We start from the raw sequence: 21,145 nt of genomic DNA, 5'->3' as shown, positions 1-21,145 counted from the left end.
CCAAGAAGTGGGTATCAAAAAGGTGATCCACAGATTAAACGAACAACCTACATTTAGGTTTCTTTACCTCAGTCCTTTTTTGAACATAGGTATCACTCCACACAGCAGCCAGAATATTGTTACAGGTTGATGTAGCTGCAACACAAAAGCATTACATTATGCTTGGCACATTACATTATTATAATACAATTAACAGTGCTATCCCTGAACAAGTAACACAAACATGGAATGACTTTCACAGACAAGCCACCATGAGGAATGAAAACCAGGAACCTGAATAGCCTTGGCAAGTTCCCGGTGCAATTCTTGCAATACAAGTCCATGTGGACTCAAACCCATCCGGCACGCAGTTCCCGTCGCAAGACACCGGCCTCTCATAAATGCACCGACGCAAGCGCGTTTCGTCTTCCGATTCCCCGAGGTGCTCCCCGTCCTTATCTCAGAACCACTCCACGTGCTATCTGCTATCACGATTACAAGAATGGCGGACAAGTCTCTCAGCAAAAGCGCCGCGGTGCGGCACACGGTGTGCGACGAGATAATGAAACCTCACGGCGGGAACCTGAAATGGCAAACGCTGCTGCAGCAAGAGGCTGTGAAAGGGATAAGCCATCGCAACTGTAAAAGGCTGTGATAAGAGCTGTGATAAAGAGCTGCGGCCCAGTGTGTGCTCGCAGTGCACAAGAAGACTGTTGGGAGTCTCTCCAGGGATGACATAAGAAATAAATAATAGTAAAAAGGTGGGCAACATCTCCTCCTGTCACGTACACCTGGCATTGTGTACTGAGAGAGGACATTCAAAAAGGATTCCTGCAGCAACAGCTGGGCAGATAATAAGTGATGCGGTTTTACATCCAAAGGCTGCACAGCCTGCTGTGAGAGCTGCTATACTAGATTAACTGATGGGTAAGATAGATATATATTTATATATAAACACAGAAATGCGTGTAGGTAGTGAGATAGGCAGGAAGACGTAGATAGGCAGGCAGGTAGGTAGATAGCTGCTAGATAGATAGGCAGATGGGTGCGTGGGTCGATACATAGGCGGGCGGACGGACGGACAGAGAGACAGACATAGATAAGGTTAAATGACCCCCCTCCCTCCCAAAAAATGAACACAGGGGCTTTGAGAGACGGTGTTGTGAAAGGTTCCAGACTAAGTTGGACCATACGAGGTCCTTTAATGTGCACCCAAAGCTTGGTACATGAGCGTTCTTTCATTCTGCTCTTATCCAGATGCGATCGCTGTGCCCAGAAATTGCACCAGCAAACCCGCACTCAGCAACAGGCTGCCATAGTCACTGAACCATTGTGGTGCAGCTTAGAGCACTCTAATCAGACTCTATTTGTGACGTCAAGCCCATCACCGATGAGGAATGTGTTAAAAAGAGTGGGAGATTTTAAAAAATTCGCCAGAACCCAACTGACAATGGCTGTCAACGGCAATGCATTTAGCAATGAGTATCAATCAATCAATCAATCAATCAATCAATCAATCAATCAATCAATCAATCAATCAATCAAAGTTTATTTCACCAGAAAATCAATATAGTGCCACAACCGCATTGCCACCGTTGAAACGAGTTATGTACGAGGTGCGTACTGCCGCAGGACTCGTCTTTCGTGCTTCCTTAAGGACACTTGGTGGCATCTAACGTAGACACCGTGAAGCTTGCGCACAGTGTTGGAAACGCGTGGTGCAATGGTGCATGTAAACGCTGAGATGTGTGTAATGTGGCAGCCAGGCTCCTCTGTCACACTCCTTGCCAAGTATGCTGCAGCTACTAGTAGCGCTCCTGAGAAGTGTGCACATGTCCTCCGAGAGAAGAAGCATGGCACGCTGGTGTACATGCGAATGCTGAGAATCGTTCCCTCGCTTGCCGTACACCTACAAAGTGACCCGAGTTGGCGAGAGGTTCATTGAAAAGCGGCACATAACCAGTACATTCATGGTGCAGTTTGCAAGAGCATTGGCGTGAAAGACGTTCATCGAAATGCGGCAAATACGCAGTGCATCTGTGGTGAAGCCTGCTAAAGCTTCGGGTTGCTGTCCTTGAAAACCCTTGAGACAAGGGTTCAATTCCACTCGGCATCGGAGAAATTTAAGGGATCTTTCTCATCGTTGTAGAGCGGTACGTTCCCAGCAGCACATTATACCTATTTGCCCAAGTTGGCGTCAAAGACGTTCGTTGAAGCGTGGCACACATCTACTGGCACATACCGAGTGACCCAAGTCGGAGTCAAAGAGTTTCACTGAAGAGCAGTACATACCCACTCCCGCATCTACAACAACCCATGTCGGCGGGAAACAGGTTTGCTGAAGAGTGGCACATATGTACACATTGCCACATGCTCGCTAACTCAAGTTTGTGCGACGATTGGTTTCAAACCTTGTTCCCTCATCACAGCAGCCCCATGCTCTACCCATTCAACCATGGGTAGCCCAGATAACCAGGTTTATGGGAAAACAGTTAGATATGAAAAAACATAGATAGTACATAGATAGAGAGACAGTTAGATAGTGAGCCCACAAAAAGTCCACGAAGTACCCCAAGAATGCCCACACATAAAAAGAAGGTGGTGCTACTCACTTCCACAGAACAAAGGAGATGATGGCCAGAAACAGCGCAAACGACACGCACACTACACCGGCCACCACGGCGGCACTCAGGCTGGGATCGGAATAGGCACCATCGTTGAAGGCTGCACACAAATCAGAACGATTGTGTCAATGGGACAAACATTGTCAAGAAGAGGAAGAGAATCAAACAGCAAGAGGGGGGGGGAGGGGGGGAAACAAAGCCACAGACAAGCGTTATACTACTGCGCAATCATCTACGGGAGCTGAAGAAAGCCAGACGTGCCCTGCTCGCTTTCTCAGCGGCTTTCTGGCATGCTCGGCTCACTCGCAAGACCATTCTCAGCATGCTCGGTTTTCGGGGAAGTTTGCTTAGCGATTGCCTGCTGCGTTCAGGGGGATGCTTTCAGCCAAGCAGGAGTTGCAGCGCTGCCCGATTGAGAAAAAAAAAACATGTCCCATAGCTCTCATATTCAATAATCCCATATGTTATATGGGAACACGCGGGTTTTTAAATGAGATCCCGATATGTTTACGTGGGATTACTGGATATGGAGTTTCTGGTGCACATGGGTTTTTCGATAGGGTAGCACTAGCAAATTAGAGACGCAGTTGACTTTCACTGATACGACCTCGTAGAGAAAGTACCAAACAGCACTCATGCATGTGGATGTGGCGGGCCAGTGGTACAACATTTTGTGCAAGGGTGAGCGCTAAAGTAGTACGGAATGACAAGCAGAGAACATGAACATGTCGCACATAAGCGTCTTTCCTCTTCGTGCTCTAAACCATCTTTCCGTACCTCTTCAATACTGGCGCTCCTTTTTGCACAAAACAGTAATCTCAACCAACAGTCCATGTCTTAATGAGGTCGCATTGTGAAAGTTGACTGCACCGTCATATTAGTTTCATGTCTAACAGTGAGACTCACTGAAGCCAGATGATCAATGGCTAGCAAGACATGCGATGCCATAAAGCAGTGCGCACAAAACTTCAACTGCTGGAACTAGGCGTGGTAAAAATATTACGAGCCTCCCAAATGTGGACGGAAACAGATCAGCTTATGACGAAGCACCCCCATGCTAAAGCCAACTACATCAGGCTTTCCCATGCACAATGACCGTCAGAAAGGGCCAACTGTGCACTTGAGTCGTGAAGAAAATGTTGTACCACTTACAGCAGTCCTGCGCCTGACGTACCAGCCCTGGCTTCCCAAATGTTTCGAGTGCAAGCTCAACCATCTCAGTTCGACTAAATTTACTGCTCAGCATAACCTTTCTGTGCAATTTTATTAAGTGAAAAATACTGTCACAACACTCAGCATTACGCCTGCAGTTAAGTTGATAAAATACCTCCCCACAGACATCTACAGTAAGAGGAGACATTTTAGGCTCTGCTTACCCCAACCATAACACTTACTCAACCAAACTAGAATAAGGTTATCGATCAAGTAAGTTCATCGCTCGATCCTTACTGCATTGACTCACCAACACTAACGGCAAGGTCAAAGAAGCCAGCATGCACAGTTCGATATATACACAATCCAATATGAAGCCACAGAGGAAACGCTAAAGCATGTGGCTCAAACAGATGAGCAGAGGGTTGCAGAAGCTTAACCCGAAACAAGCACAACACCAACGAAAAAGGCAGACATGCCAGTTGAGAGCAAGGGGGCAACAACTAGCCATGCACATGCAGCAACCCGGATGAAGGATGTGCACAGATGCACACATGTCACCAATGTGTCATCATCCCAAAACACAGTTAACGAGACTGGAAGGGATTACTTGCGCTGTCACATAAATGTCTGCCAGAATGTCACACGCGTTATCACGGCGTATCACATGCACACTTTCAAAGGCCATTGAAATCCGCAAGCCTTATTGGTTCCTTTCTGCAAGCTTGCACAAAGGAAGCCTATTAGGCATACAAATATTAAAGGCCCCGGGTTTAAAGGCATTGGGTTACCGCACCAGACAGCAGGCTGATCTTCAGCCAAGAGTGCAAGCCAACAGAGATGCACCATCGAAAGGCAAAGAGACAGAAAGCGTGCAAAGCTTGAAGGCAGCCGGTGACATGCAGAAGGAGAAGAGGTTGCAGAAAAGGAGAGAGACAAACAACAACCGTTGAGAGAGAGAGAGAGAAGTGGTGAGAGACGACGCAGGCCCGGCGTGTGGTGTCAACTTACTCTGACACTTACTCTGGAGGAGCACCTTCCGGGAATCAGAAAACTGCCCTTTGAACACGGTCGTCTGGTCAATGATACTCCGCGTCGCCCCCTGCACCTTCACCTCGTACAGCGTGTTGGCCGTCAGGTTTGGTATGAACATCTGGGTGTGGAAGAAAGGAGGAGGAGGAGGAGGAGGAGGGGGGGGGGCAAACGGTTTCACAAGCGAAGAAGAACATCAATCAGGCGCACAGCATCAATACAATATTGTGCATCATCTAGGGCAATGCCATCCGTCATGGTGTTCGTCGTAGCTGTGACACATAGCACTACTGTTCTGTTCTAACGGACTCAACATGTTTTGCATGGTGTCGTCCCAGACAATACGCACATCGAATTTATTGCGGATAAAACAGGCAAATAATGCCCACAAACATGGCATTAAGCTTAACCCACAGCAAAGTACTACCTCTGTGTGAAAACTGAGTAGAAATCAGCAAGCGGTTTAGCTGGAACAATCACGTATACCTCACACTCCTGTTTATTCAACACTCAGTATATCTGCGTCATTTGAAACTAGGCTTCTTAAACGGTCCACAATTTCATTCCAGTGGGCCTTCAAGCAGAACGGGACACTCACGACATGGTCTAGCCGGTCGGTGGCAGCCATGGCGATCTCCTCAAAGCCCCAGGCCTCCTCCGAGCGGTAGTGCACAAAGTAGTAGTCCACTTTGTTGTAGTAGGTCTGCGGCCGCTCCCATTGCAGGAAGAGACTGTCCAATGACTGGCAGGTCAGGTTCACTATGATCGGCGCACTGGGTCCTGCACCACAAGAACAGAAAGCACCAGCGTCACGCCTCTCTTTCAAACGATATCTGTGCACAGCCGACGAGGCATCAGCACAGCAGCATGGGCACGCACCCTGGACGTCCGTCTGTATCTTGAGCAGGTTGCTAGACTCCCCGAGATGTTTCTGCGTGAAGGCCTTCACCCAGATGTTGTAGTACGAGAATGGCCCTGCACAGCACATGGGCAGAACGGAAGAGATTATGTCTTCGAGGAAAAAAAAAAAGGCATCTCTAAAGTTGGAGTGAACTGACGGACTGCCCTGCAGGCTGATTGGCTCTGCAGCAGCAGACCTGCAGGGTGGTCTGGCTACAAGCGGTATTCACCAGTATACTGAAAGAGCATGGCATACCAACTGTGCCGCACCCTGCCAAGTATACCTGCTGTCCCATGCAGTACCTCTAAAAAATTAACAGGATTTCTACATCACCACTCCCTTCTTAAGCCAGAGGCAATGCCTCTATTTTGTCTCCTAAAGCAAGCAACAGCACTCAACCTAAAATAAAATAAAAAGCATGTACCGATGTCGGTGAACACCAAATACAACAAAAAAGTCTAAATGTGCGACGGTGTGGACCTGCAAAGCTGCGTGTCGGCGTGGTGTGACCTCAGAGCCCGAGGTGCTATCAGCAACGACGCACACAAATATGATTACAATTGCCGGGTCCTGTCTATGAACCGATCACACCTCTGCAAGAAATGACAGCATGAAAAAATTGCTGTAGGTTCACAATTATTTTGTGTGAAGGACACAGCAGCGATGCGCCTACTGCCGGGTGCCATTGTTGTCCTCAGCTTGATCCGTAAACGAAAGCCCATTCTTCCACATGCGGTAGCAAAAGCTTTCTTCAACCTCAATCTTCAAGCTTCTCTATTCACAAACGGCCCCTTCCTTGTCCCGCAAGTTCAACCATGCGTGCACACTTTCTTTGTACGTTTGTACATGTGCCTGTGTGCATGAAACACAAGCTTTATACCAGGCGTACGCTGCTTCCCGCGAGTTCTGGTGTATAGTTGGGAGGTGCTCCCAGTTTGTAAAGTGAATATACACTTTTCTCATACATCCATGAATGAGTGCCAGTCACCAGTTTACCCTTTTGATACGCATCGATGCCCAGCTGGTCTTCAAGAAGCTTCCCTTGCGCCAGCGGTCGCTTGACAAGATGTGCAACAATCTTCATTAAGGGATGTTTCGGAACATTTACACAACATCGATGGTGCCTGTGCCATTGGCAGTACTGCAAGATCAGGCACCTAGCACACCTTTAATCTACTGTCATCATCATTCATCCCTTCTTTTCTCGCTCTTGTCCTCGCTGTGTAGAGTAGCAGGCTAAAGCACTCTAGCTCAGACTGACTTCTCTGACTTTCCTCAGATAATACTATATCTCGCTCTATCTCTCTTGTTTTGTGAAGTGCAAGCAGCCCTAAACATTTAAGCGTGTGGCAATCTTCTGCGCTTACCTGCAGCGGTTGGACATGAGCCAGTTGGTTCAAATTAGCTTGGGTTTAACATTTTAATATGTTTAGAAGCGCAGAAAATTGGGCTAATTCGTTTAGGTTCATGGTTGGGGGCAATGCAAGGAGTGAAAGACAAAGAAGAAAAAAGACAAACACAGAATTCGCACCGCATTTGTCATTTCGCTTTCCCTGTCAACAGACAATCAACTGCTGCAATCGGTCGTGCTGGCACTCCACTCACGGAGATTGGTGAGCGCATATTCCTGAATGGGCTGCGGGTGGGAGACTGTACGGCGTTGCTGCTGTGCTGAGCCGTTGCGCGACGGATGAAAGTAGACGTAGTATCCCTGAAGAACCCCGTTGGGCTTCTCGGGTTCCCGCCACTTCAGCCGCACCGTGTTGTCCGTCACGCCCACCACCGTCACGTTCACAGGTGGGCTCGGCTCTGTGCACCACAAGAGAGAGAGAGAGAGAGAGAAGATGAGGATGTGCCGGGGTTAGGGAACAGCGCCACCAAGTGTGGGTCCTTCGAAAGATGGAACAAGGTGTACTCCGCATGACGGTTGTTACTCCTCTACTGGCTAACATCACTGGTCACTCTATACCCTGGCCTGCGCGGTCACGGACAAATGAAGGGTGAACGAGAGATCACAAAGCAAATCACCTTTTGCAAGTGATAACTCAAGAGCACAGTGTCACACCACAACATATCTGGTCATCAAAGAAGATACAGTCCTTGCACTAAATGTACAAGCTGAAATCATGCTGACATTACATGAATCGGCGAAAGTGGGAACAAATTCATAAAACAAGCAATGAAAGAATGCGTTCTAGTAGCCTCAACTTGTTTACATTTAATTTGCCTTCAAAAGTATACGTAACCAGGTGACCACAAAAAAGTTATCTTTTCTTTAATCCATAATAAGTAAATAAATCAAAATTTACAGAGGAAGGTTTTAATGCAAGGAAGGTGATGTAACGAATTCGTGAGTGATAGCTTAAATCTCGTCAGAGACACCAAGTTCATGCAGAAATGGGGGACGCAGCTGTTAAATGAGGCACGGAAAAGTGCGGCTGATAGTACACTTGCCTCCCTCGTCGGTCATGACAGGCACGACCACAGCCGGTCCTCGTCCGGCAGGGTTGAACACTTGCAGAGACACCAGGTACTGAGTGAATGTATCCAAGTTCCGGATGGTGTATTGCTGCATAAGGAGGAGGTATGGCATGTTATCACAGAATGCCCACACAACTCTAGCAACTGCTACTCCGAAGTTCAGGATTATATTCACGTTGAAGAGGCCATGACACCAAACTCTCGAACCTGAACTGTGCATGGTGTGGGCGTCCCTATGCATCCCACAGCAAGCTGCCAAAGCTTTAGTGCATATGGCACAATACATAATATGTGTTTGAATCATTTTACTATAGCACTTTAATTATATAGCAGTTTGGCAACACTAACACGTGACGTCATAAATCATGTTCCACATGGCTCTAGCACGGTTTGTACCCATATGTGCCTCTCAGTTATTAGCAATCAGCCTGAGATCGTTTCTGCAGGTAATACTCTGGTTTATGCTGTTCTACATGCACAAGCAAAGGAATCCACTAAACAGGCATATTACAATGATAATCAGTAGGACTTGTCTCCGTTAAAGCTTGTGCGACACCAGGTAAATTTTCTTATAAGAACTGACAGTTGGGCAAGTTAGTATGGGTTTGTCTATTTAAGTTCAGGTTTGCCCCATGCAAAAAATTAATAAGAAAGGCCTACTACCAGACTAAGTTTTCACAAGCTAATTTTTGCATTTCACAAGTTGGACGTGAGACATGATTAATTCTTCTTCAAAAAGGCACAAACTTAAATGGGTGCTCACCAACTGCACTGTGTATTCGCTCAGTTTCACCACCTAGTTCAGTGACCCCCCCAACTGAAAAGCATACAGCTGACACCAAAGGGCAATAACCTGAATGATCACCTATCTCAATCCTCATTAGTCAAGGCTAGTGTCACAACTCACAGTACACACATGTGCATTGCCTGTCATATGCACAACTTGTGACCAGTCACTACTGCCTCGTACTTACTGTAGAGTAAATAGTTAATGCTTTGGTGCTTCATACGATGCTAGTCAAACTCATCTAGCCGACCAAACTCTACAAAACTGTGCAGACAAGCAGTGATATACGTGATATATGACGTATGTGATATACGTGATATGACGTATGTGAAGTGCATATGCAAATGTTTTATTAATGCCTGTGAATGTCTCCATTTGTTCTTGAATCAGATATTTCCACAGACAAGGAAGTGGCATAACGCAGTTGTATCATATTACGCTGTCAACAGCAACTGCAAATTTGACAATTGCACAGGTACCAAACAAATGTCACAAAGTGACAAGAAAATCCATACAATGCACAAACTACATAAGCTGAAGTCTTTATAACAGTAATCAACAACTATATGTATGAAAATTGCGCAAGAACACTGTTGCGACAAGCGGCAGGTCATGTGTGAGGACATGGTGGGGCACAGAGTGAACTTGGGCATGGCCAGACATGTTGGACATTGCAGGAAAACATGAAAAACATGACCCGCTTCACAGGAAGTGCCAATCAAATGCCAGACTTGGAGAAACTACAAAAAAATTCTAGGCTGCCGTAAAATCAACCTTAAAGCGAAACGCAACGCGATAGGTGGTGCAATCGCACTTTGACATGCAGCGCACACGATCATGTAACGCGCGGGAAGAAATTAGCAGGTCCAGAAAAGTGTGAGACATAAATGTTTATTGCAAGTGCGAAATAATAATCTCAAAACAACTCAGCGCAAGGAGCTAGCGCTTTCATTAAACAACTTGGCGTGCGCGCTACAGAATATGTATGAGGATCATACGAGCACTGCTGGATATTTTCCAGGCACCGCAACGCGAATGATTCCAGCCAAAGCTGACGAAAAAAATAAAATAAAACAAAGTTCATGGTCAACACACGACGAGCTACAAGGACTGCGCCGCAACACTTCAATCGGAGCCAACCAACTGGCTTTCCGTTTACGCAACACCAAAACAACTTTCGCTCTTCGCAGGACGCCAGCGCAACCCGGATAAGAGCCGCGCGCGAGCAGACACCACCACACCTCTTGCTTCGGCCGCGGAACTAGTTCCAGACCCGCTACTCGACTAGCAAGAAATTAACAACTAACTAGTCGATCAGCCAAAGGAACACTTCTCCGAAGTTTCCAGGCGGGGGAAACGTCACCCGGGCGATACCTTCGGGACCTGCGCGTCGTGCTACGGCCTCGCGGGCACGGTAGATTAATCGCCGACGCTCGTTAATAAAACAACACGCTCCGCCAGCGCGCATAACAACAGGACGGGCTCACGACCGTGTGTGCATGCGATTCATTCGGGTCCGCGTCGAACGAGGGTCGATACATTATTTTGCTCTCGCTTGTAGTGTACTCCAAACAACCGGCTTTGTTTCACGCGTTTCCATTCATACTTTCGGTGGCGCAGGCTTTTCAGAGCGATCAACCGGCCGATATAAGGTGTAGACGGAGCGTAACGAAACGAGAAGATAAAACTGTGCGATCGCCCGAAGAGTTGGGGGGGACGCCGATCGGAGAAAAGATCTTGCCTTGGAAGAAAGGGATGCGGACACTCCGTGATCACTTTTTTGTAGCTGGCGGGTACGAAATGACGGGAGGAGATGCAAAAACGCCTTCGGTCACGGCCTTGTTCACTTTCCAGACGACATTGGGCGTTCGGTTCACTCTTTTTTGGGGCCTCGAGCCTAGCACCACTTTGACGGGCACATCCAAGCACCAACAGCGCCAGCCCAGCCAGCGAACGCATACACAAACACCAAAACAGAAGCACGCCGAAATAAAAATGATCATAGCCTCGGACCCGGCAGCGCCCGAGAACCCGGCGTCTTGAGATTTGAAGAAAATAAACCGAATAACGTACCCGTAGGCGGCCGAAATAAAATATCGCTTACGCTGTAGAACATATTGGGTGGAAAATGAATGCGTTTCGCTTGTAAATTACGCAGAATTAAAAGATGTCCAGCAAAGACGGAGAGTTTCTGTTTTATAAATTTATCGTCAGATGGCGGCACAATTGCGTTGAGTTTTTGACCCGCACACTGAGATGGCGCGTCGGTCGCGCCGCAAAGCAGGCAGCGCTTGTCGATTCTTTGAGCAGACGACAATGTAGATGGCGAACAGCAAAGCATAGCAAAGGGCGTCTTCGATCTCGCAAGAGCGCCAAGATTTTCGCACATTATCGAGGCGAACTCACTCGAAATTTCATTAAGGACTTGAAAGGAGAAAATAACGCCGCTCTGAAAAAAAAAAAAAAAGAGCGAAAGAATGAATGCGAGCAGAACCCGTCAGATATGTCTGCCCTGCCGCATCTTAGAAGTGCAACCTTGCAGAGCCATGTTCTTTAACACTAACGCCTAGTGGCGTAGCCAGGAATTTTTGTTTTTTTTTGTTTCTTTAAGGGGGAGTTGGGAGCGTCACGGATTGTAATACTTTGCAATCCGTGATATCACAGTGGCGTACCAGTCCTGAAATTTCAGCGCGAAATTCAAACTTTGACCATCAGTTTTTCTTCTAATAATAAACCTGTTGACGCGAAATCAACGAAAGTAGATTTCTCCGTGAATGCTTCACCAATCTAAACCGATTCAGGATTTCCACTTATTAATGTTCTCTTTAAGATAAAGAATGCATATCAACGAGCCGGTGGAACTTTTCTTTGTTCGACAGCTGTTACCTGGCTAGCTCCTAAAACAAACCGTTCGGGAAGCGTGGCTCACCGTCTGTTTGCTGTCTCGTACGACGATTTCCCGGCTCTCCTCTTGCGGCTTGTCCCTAGGCCGGTAGGTGATGCGGTAGCCCTCGAATTCGCCGTGGATGGTGTGCCTCGGGGGAGCCGTCCACTGTATACGGATGGTGGAGCTGCTCGTGTTTTGCGCGTGCACGATGGTCGGCTTTCCCTCCGGCACTGCAAGATTGGAGGGCGAGAGGGACGGGGAGGATGAAGCGGCAGTGAGCAAACATACGCCGAAAAAAAAAAAAAACAAGTCGACATTGCACGTTCTCGAACAAAATATAAGAACAGAACTAAGGGGAAACATTCTTTCAAGACTCTGCTTCCATTTATTTGGCGAGAAAAGATGCGCTATACTGGAGTTATGACTTTTTGAGACTTGTAGCGCAGCTCAGAAAGAGCAAAAAGGAAGGCGGAAGGGGTAATGAAAGGGAACGGAAAACAGAGTGAGCGCTAACTTCCACATTATTGTTTATTTCGTGACACAGAAGCTACTTATACACTCGGCGAACCATGTGACATGGCTCGCCGAGTGTGTCACGAAATAAACCATCAGTTGGAAGTTAGCGCTCACTCTGTTTTCTGTTCCCTTTCATTACCCCTTCCACCTTCCTTTTTGCTCTTTCTGAGCTGCGCTACAAGCCTAAAAAAGTAATGTCATACCAACTCGCCCAAACTGCCACGCTTTTGGCGCTATACTGGATGTGGAAACGAAGGGCTATAGCTAATGGCATTTTCGACAAACTGCGCCGGGGCTCTCTGTCATGGAATAAAGAACCTGGCTCTGCTGCGAGGATGAAATAGTAGCATATGCAGGAACACTAAGGATGAAACAACGGACGAGGACACCATCAGTATCATTTCCCAGCTTGCCCCCCAAAGCAACAGCACGTCATCGCGACGTCATGATTTTTCAAGGTTTCTTTTTCTTCTGCCCGGGCCTCTTTAGGGGAAAAAATAGTTATTAGAAAATTCGCTAGGTAAATTATTTGTTCCACTTATAACGGGATGTAATATTCGTTTGATCGAGAAGAAGCTGCTAAAATCTAGAAAGGGAGGGCTAGTGCCAGGTCTTCCGTGTGGTGTCGCCACTAGTCTTTGTGCGCGCATATTTCCTTGCTTTACGTAGACTGTAGGACGAAGGCAACTCCCAGTGATCTCCAATTATCTGCCCGTCTTGAGTCAGCTGACGGTACATTCTAGGCGCGCAAATGTTCTAATCTTACACCAACACCCAATCGGAGAGTGAGGCTGAATTAATCCACAACTCGAATCGCGATGAACTATCCACCCTGGTTAACTAAGATATTATAGAACCATCACTGGATCCCTGGATTAGGACGGATTTTTTTCTTCAACTGCGAAGCTTTCATAGCGAGTGTTACTGTCGGGCGGAGGGACGATTCTCTCTTTCACGAAATTTCGGGATTTCCGCATAACTGATTTGCAATACTCTGCCAGTTAGACACCCGTTCGACCTACCTCCAACCCCTGTGTTCGTAACCCGCCCATTGCGGCGTTAACCAGAGGTGACGTACCTTCACGTAGCGTGACCATGTAGAAGGACTCCTTGCTGGGTTTGCTGGCGCCGATGGCGTTGACGGCGAGCACTCGGAAGGAGTACACCGTGAACGGCTTCAGACCGATCACCTGGAAGTTGGTGCTGTTGTCCGACGTCATCACCTTGTTCCGCGTGTCCCAGTCGCCTTTCTCCCCGATTCTGCGACAACACAGCGACGCATGCGTTACTGAGAGTGGTGTCAAGAGCATCCACAGTGTTGCTGAAGAGAAAGCAAACAAAAGATGCAACGTCACGCAAAGGAACAGGTTCATTTTTGCCGTGCAGGTATAGGGACCTTTTAACGCGAAGAAAGTGATGCGGTAAGTGCATTCGGCGCAATGCCGATTCCCTAGATGTAGTCCTTGTAATGTTAATGCTACATCATCATCAACATAATCACCATCATCATCCAAAACCCGCCGTCTTCTTCCAGCGATATCCAGTTCAACCGCTCAACTCGATCCCGTCTGTGCGTCAGCTGAATTTAGCCTATAACGCCATACAAACCGAAGTTTATTATTTTTTTTCTGCACAGTGATGCGCCTCCCACATAGCTTGAACCACTCTCGAACCGCTTAAAACAAAGTAGCGATTATAGAAGAACTGCGTACGGAGCCGTTTTCGGGAGCGACCCATCGAAAACAGCCTCATACGACGGCAAGCACGCTTTTCTGCACGACAGTAAAGCCCTGCGGGAAGTACGAGGAGATGCGCGGGAAACTGTAATGATTTTGCCAGATTTGGTATCCCTGTACACACATACAAAACATGAATATGAGCGAACGTAGCGAGCAAATACATTGATCAGTCGACGATAAGATAAATTAACCAGCTTCTCGTTCTCTTTTATTTTTTTTGCCGACCCTAGTACTACTACAAACTCACGAACTGCAGTGCTTTGAACCAGTGACAAAGCTTCCAGCAACGGGACAAATATTTCAACGAAAATATAAAGATTATTCTGTCCGCTTCAGTCGAGCTGACTAATGTGAAAATAAAAATGAAAAAATGAAACAAACGGTGGGTGACGCGACGTGGCACTTACGCGGGAGGTTAAAAAAAGAATCCCGAAAGTGTTCTCGAAAAGCTGAAAGTTTCGGTAATGGTGCGCTCGTGTAACGTAACATAATGGAAGCACAGAAATATAACGATGCTCGCGTGATGCAGAACACGGAGCCTGTGCGCGAACAAAGCCATACGTGCCGCATATTCCAGCCAAGACAAATGGGAGCAATCGCGAACGCATGACCATCCCAGAGCGCACAATAAGCGTAACATGAGCCTCGCGTCAGCCGTCGCCGTTTTGTTCATTTATAATCACAGCAGCGGCAACAGCGCGTCGCGAGCAGCACAAAGCGTTTTGTCGCTGCTTCTCCCAAACGGAACAAAATCCTCTGGGACAATTTCCGACCGCGCCATCTCGTGGTTTAATTTGCGAGCGCTGAGACAGAGAGAGAAAGAGAGAGAGAGAGCTCTTACGCCTACAAAAGCGAATCATTTTGAGAGAGGGAGGGATAGTATAGGGAGAGGGAGGCAGAAAGAGATAGAATAACGAAGAGAGGGTGCGTAAGAGAGAGAGAAATGCAAAAGGAGAGATAAAGAGAGGGAGTAAGAGATAGAGGGATAAGAGGAAGGAAATAAATGGAATAGGAGAGAGACAGATGGATGACAAGAAAGGGAGAAAGATGTAGAGGGATGAGAAACGGGAGATAGGGAGGGGAAGAGAAAAAGGTAGAATGAAAGAGAGATGGAGAGAAAATTGAGAGAGAGAGAGAGAGCAATATATATAGGGAAGAGGAGAGAGGGAGAAAAAGGAGAGGAAGAGGAGATTGAAAGAGAGCGAAATATATATAGGGATGAAAGGAGAGAGACCGAAGTAATGGGGGAGGGAGGAACAGAGACAGGGAGAGATAGAGAGAGGGAGGAAGAAAGAGAGAAACGGCGATGTAATGAGAAATATCTTTTCCGGTCGCGCCGTACGTGCTACGCGATTCTTGACTGGGTTTCCTGTATACAGTGCGCGTGCAAAAAAAAAGAAGAAGAGAAAGAAAAAGACAACGCAATGAATGTATGCGCCCGCGCCATTTACTCGGGTCGTTTAAAACCACGGCTTGTCGTATCGCGAGTGTTCCGAGAGCATTATGTGGCGCTCCGTACTGTTGTTTCTTACAGGCTTCGCGAAAAAAGGAAATGAACGCCGTTCCCGACGACTCGAGGTAATTAATCGGCGAGGATATGGTATATGTTCTGCGCTGTCGGCTCGGTTGTTGAAAAAAAAAGATAAAGAAAGAAGCAGCATGTAGACGAAACAAAGAACGAGATATTCAGGTGGCAAAATGATTTGAAAAAAGAACAATAAACAATAAACAATAAAGGGGGAGGGGGACCAGAGAGTGCGTTAATCGCGCCCTTAAAGCATAAAAAGCCCAGTTGTCGTGGTTTTATCCGCCTCATTTCTTTACTATCGAAATGGCGTTGAGAGGGCACGGAGCAAGCGAATGGAGGAATGATAAGGCGATACGAAACAAACGTGTTGCTTCACGAGCGAGCAAACTACATGAATAGTTGTGATAAGAATTGTCCTTTTTCAATTACGTTTGAGTTTTTCGTCGGCTTTATTGGGTGTACGGCGAAAAAAAGTGGAAAAAAAAAGAAGTAAAGAAAGTAAAAAGAAAGGTTGGGCAACAAGCGACCTGTTTGCCCGAAGCCGCCCGACGTTGCTTAAGTTTCGCGAAACGAAATGTACATATTCAGGCGGAGGATCTTTTTGCGACTATTATGTGTATATCATAAAGAATGAATATGAACAATCTAATTATATGAGCCGATGAGCCAAAGATAGATAGATAGATAGATAGATAGATAGATAGATAGATAGATAGATAGATAGATAGATAGATAGATAGATAGATAGATAGATAGATAGATAGATAGATAGATAGATAGATAGATAGATAGATAGATAGATAGATAGATAGATAGATAGATAGATAGATAGATAGATAGATAGATAGATAGATAGATAGATAGATAGATAGATAGATAGATAGATAGATAGATAGATAGATAGATAGATAGATAGATAGATAGATAGGATTCTGTAATAAGGAAACGCCAAAACCCACCAGTCCTATTCGACCTCTTCCACTGATTCTCATCCACGAACTCTCGGGAAGTACAGCCTTTAAAGTGCAACATATTTATTTAGTTATCTAGATAGCTTGTTAGCATACTTAGTAAGCTAGTTAGTCTGTTGAGGAAGTGGATTCAACTCGAGAAATCCCCATCTTCATGACAATGTAATGTCCACGAGCGAATCAAATTATCATGGAGTTGAAAAAAGTCATTTTCTTTGTGTTTGTGAGTGCGCAAAGATGGCGTATATATAGGCTGCGCAAGTAGCGCCCTCTAGCGAGAACACTGCCGGGCCGATAACTAAGTTCCCCCGAAATCTCGTTAGACCTGAAGTCCACGCAGGAGGCACGTGGCATCAGCACAAGCACAAAACAGAAAACTATTAAAAAAAATGCATTCAATCTCGTTGGATTTAACTTATTAGCATAACGGTGCGGACTTTGGTGTGTCTCTCGGAGATGGAGGTGGAGGCTCGAACTTAAAAAAAAATAAATAAAAAAAAGGAGAATAGTCTTTCGTCATTAAGAGCCTCGCCACTGAAGGGAATATTTCCGGCGGGCCACGAGACGGGCAAAGGTGGCTAAGCGAAAATTCGCCGAACAGAAACGGGAGTTAGACACTGAATAAATAAACAGATGAAAAAAAAGTAAGTTAGGCCGACGGTGAGAAGGAAAAGATACACGGAGAAGACGTTAAGAACAAAGAAAGAAGCAGGTACAAGCGCCGAAACGCGAGAGCTCGGAGTTATACGCGGACAAGCGAGGTCGAAACTCAATTTGAAACTATGGCAACGGTTCTTCTTGCTCGGCTGCTTCTTTCTCAACAGTATTTTTGTTCTTTCTTCTTTCTTTCTGAAGAGGCGTCACACGTGCGTGAAGCGGGTGATTATATTACGGGTCAGGCGGGGGGTGGGGGGGGGCTTTCGGGCTTCATTACGTAAACTAGACTCGACTTACGAGGGTCACTATCTGTCTCGTGGAGTTGGGCGGCCATTTTCGGTTCCTATTTAGCGACTGGTTGAAGTGGTTGCGACGTGTTGCTGTCATCGCGACGTCGTTGTGGCATTTAGGGAGCTGGAGCTCGAGTTTGCGAATGAATAGCCCGAAAAAAAAAAAAGGGGGGGGGGGGCGAGCTTTAGGAGGGCGCTTGTCGAGAGAAGCGGTGAGGAGGAAGCGTTTGTTTTAGCAGCACCACCAGGGGGCACTGGTTTTACAGAATCAGCCAACGCCTGCCTCCTTTATCGCGCGTACCTGGTCGCAAACTCGAGGAACACGGTTGACATACCGCAATGATCACAGTCGAGTGAGTCGCCACGCTGAAGTATGGATGCACAGCACACACATGTCGTCTGGCAAAGGCGACACCCAATAAACAGTAGTACCACCCATGCACACACACACCTACGTTGGGTGCCAAGTGAAAGCCGCTATGGCGACTCACGCGGTTGTGACCACGTGTTCGCGCGCGGCATTATACGCGTAGTCGCAGTGAAGAGAGAAAGACTATGCCACTAGCTCGCACGTTGAAGCTTCTCTCAGCGTTGAAGTGGTCCTGATGATTCGATTAAGGATCAGTTAAAGCCTTTCCGGGAACTTGCCGCAGGATGTGACGTCACAAATAAATTGGTTTGGGAAACGATGACTCGCGAGGCCACCCACACGCTTCCAGCTAATTAATTAATTAATTACATTTATTTCTTGTCGTGGAACGCGAAACTCAAGCTCTCGACGAAAACTGGTGCCGTCTGCCTGTTCAGAAGTGCAATAACGTAGCTTGATGTGTACGTTATGCTTTAATGTCTGTGCCAGTATACTTTTGTCACACTTTTTGTCAATCATACGTGTCTGATTTGTTTGTGCCCAGCTTACTTACAACTAATTTTTCTTCTTGTTGCTTTCGTTTATTTTATTTTGCTCTTCGCGTCAATTCAAGCAGCTCATCTACCTCGCACATAGCAGGCCTGACATCCTTCGACTTCCATCAAATTCTCTTTCCTGTTAAACGAAAAACAGCATCGCTAGCAAAAATTGCCGGCATAACAGCGCCGCAATATACGGAACGCACGCAGACTTGTCGGCATGCTCTTCAATTACGTGCATACAACGTACGATACGTGTAGTGCTGTTCTTACCTACAAAAAAAAAAAGGGAATGGCTGAAGAAAGGTTCTCAGAACAGCACGGTGCCACGAATAATTCTAGCGTAAGGGCTTTCTTTTTTTGTGTGTGGACATAAATCTCCTTTCTTTTTTTTTTTTTTTGGTCGGCAGATACGCGACCCATATCTCTCGCTGCGCGGAAATAGTCAGGTGCAGTGAGATTATCCGCTGCCGGAAACCCAAACAACTAGCGAAGAAGAAAGTTAAGATTAATGGAGACGTATAAGCTTGTAGGTAGAGGGAACGGTCTCTCACTGACCGCGGAATTCTTTTATGCGCCGGGCAGCGTTAAAGAGCTGCAGGGATGCGAGAGAGCAGAGACGATCGCCGGAGAGGAGAGAAAGCACTGGTTCGTTCTCTGACTCTCTCCTGTACGATGGGTTCACTTTGCTACGCCAAAGCGGTCGATACAGAAGCGTTCTGCGAAGAGAAAGATCTGGTACTGCAGTGAGGACGGAAGAAAGAGAAATCCAAGTACCATATAACGAGAAAAAGCACGGGACCGTGTGTCATGGTTGGAGCGAAGGACTGAATCTCGATTTCTGTTCTCCATTAGCGTCGCTCGCCGGGCAAACAGGAGCGGCTGCGCGATTTCGACATCTTCCGAACTGCAGCAGCAACTTGAGTGGATATATGTCACGGCGCTCGGATATCATCAGAATGTATGGCGTGGCTTGTGGCATACAGTTCGGGAAACACTAGCTTTAGCGCATATCGAGGCATGAGATGCGATTGAGTTTGGAGGAAGGAAGATAACGCAAGACAACGGGCACGAGGCAACTGAGCAGATATTAGGGGCAGGTCGCCTTCCGGGGCGTACGCCCCCCTCCCCCCCCCCCCCCCGACCTCGAACACTTGATTCACGGACCTTTCTATACCATGACTTTCTGTGTAGTTTTCTATGAAACATATTTGTGCACTTGTGCAGGCGTATTGCACTATGCGTAAGGGTAGGCTTCTATACCATTCTATGATCTAAAAGCCTACCTAGTATGGTACGGTGCGGTTCTAAAGTTAGACAGGCTTTTGCCCCCTTCCATGAAACAAATTGGTTTACGTACTTGTAAACATCTCGTTGTATTATGCCTAAAGGTAGGCGTCTGGAATTAAAAAAAAAAAGAAAAATCAGAAGCTTTTTTCGTGCTTGTAGCGAGCAAGGGAGCGCGCCGAGATGTTCTGCAACCGTCGAAGAGACCAGTAGACTGGGACACATCTGATAAATATTTATGAGCTTGATTCGACGCTCCGAAAGGTCTGTGCTATCTCTCGCTAGTGGCGGACAAGAACGAAAGGAACTCGATTTCGGCGCGCCGATGCCTGCCTGGGTACGCTGAACGGCGTGCATGCGCTGGCGCCATTAAGATTCCAGAAGTCACCATATTATACTCCTTTCGTGTGGGAGTAGGAGGGGGGGGGGCAGGGGTGCGAAGAACCACACCGCTTCGAGTGCCACGGTGCGGAAGCTACTGGCCACTCCCGGCGGGAATCGAAATCGCGCCGACGGACACGCGGAGCGCACGAAGCGCGCGGCCAGCCGTGAAAATTCGGGCCGTGACCCTTCCCGCCCGAGCCCGAACTCGCCTCCTCTCCCCCCTACAACCCCTTCCCCCCAAGACGGTCCGCTTCCGGGTTTGAGCCCTCCCTCAGAGACACTGGGAAAAATCCCTTCGAACTACGGACAGAGCACGAACAAATTCCTTTTTTTTTCCTGGAGAAAGAGAGAAAGAAACGAGATAAAGAGAGAGAGGGCACGAGTCGCGTGCTTTCCTATACCCGATTTGAACCACAAAGTCAAGAGAGTACGGTCAACTTTTTTTTCCGTTGCGCCAGCAAAAACGAACCGAAGGAAACAAATGCCTGAAGGCTAACGCACGCGCAAGGAAGGAAACAAAGACAGTTCCTTTCGGCGCGAGTGCCGCCATGTTCCGTCCAATATTGAGATAGCGCGCGTCGTTGTGTCGCTGCCTTATATACGTGTGCGCCCCGCAGCCGACGGTAATTTAATCTCGAGATTCTGGCTCCTTCGACCCTTTTGTTGCTCCCTCTGTCGCGCAGCCGGGAACGTCTCGAATTCACCATGACGCGCCCCAGCTTTCTATTGCAGGTTCTCCGGCCTCTACTTTTTTTCCCTCCTTTTCTGCCTCGTGTCGTCAAACGATCTTTAGCAAAGTCGACTGGAACAACTCTGAACACAGAGGCCCAACTAGCTCTGCGGCATGGAAGGTACGCTCTTATGAAAAAGAAGAGAAAGAAATGTAAGGAGTGATAACGAAAAAACAGAATAAAGTGCAGGGCACTCCGAATCAGATTATAATAAAGATCACGTGGCCAGAGGCCCTGCACAGTAGCTGATGGAGAGTGGTAATAATGCACCGCGAGTAGTGAAGAACAGA

General features: G+C 47.2%; 1 protein-coding gene across 3 annotated transcripts in view; it reads right to left on the bottom strand.

Moving 5' to 3' along the window:
* Window positions 1–21,145, bottom strand: part of Ptp99A (Protein tyrosine phosphatase 99A) — a 226,905-nt gene that overhangs the window by 24,756 nt on the left and 181,004 nt on the right. For 2 of the 3 annotated variants that reach the window (XM_055068666.2, XM_055068667.2), the window contains 8 exons: window positions 13,438–13,619; window positions 11,886–12,073; window positions 8,143–8,257; window positions 7,294–7,497; window positions 5,667–5,762; window positions 5,386–5,567; window positions 4,767–4,908; window positions 2,592–2,703 (listed from right to left, as the gene is read on the bottom strand). In XM_055068666.2, coding sequence (XP_054924641.1) covers window positions 2,592–2,703; window positions 4,767–4,908; window positions 5,386–5,567; window positions 5,667–5,762; window positions 7,294–7,497; window positions 8,143–8,257; window positions 11,886–12,073; window positions 13,438–13,619 — 1,221 coding nt within the window. The remainder of the gene's footprint in view (window positions 1–2,591; window positions 2,704–4,766; window positions 4,909–5,385; window positions 5,568–5,666; window positions 5,763–7,293; window positions 7,498–8,142; window positions 8,258–11,885; window positions 12,074–13,437; window positions 13,620–21,145) is intronic. The other variant, XM_055068668.2, reaches the window with a different exon arrangement.

The sequence above is a fragment of the Dermacentor andersoni genome, chromosome 9 (genome assembly GCF_023375885.2).
Source record: "Dermacentor andersoni chromosome 9, qqDerAnde1_hic_scaffold, whole genome shotgun sequence".
NCBI classification, from domain to species: domain Eukaryota; kingdom Metazoa; phylum Arthropoda; class Arachnida; order Ixodida; family Ixodidae; genus Dermacentor; species Dermacentor andersoni.
Note: the sequence above shows the minus strand (reverse complement) of the source record. Positions and strands in the feature narration are given on the sequence as shown.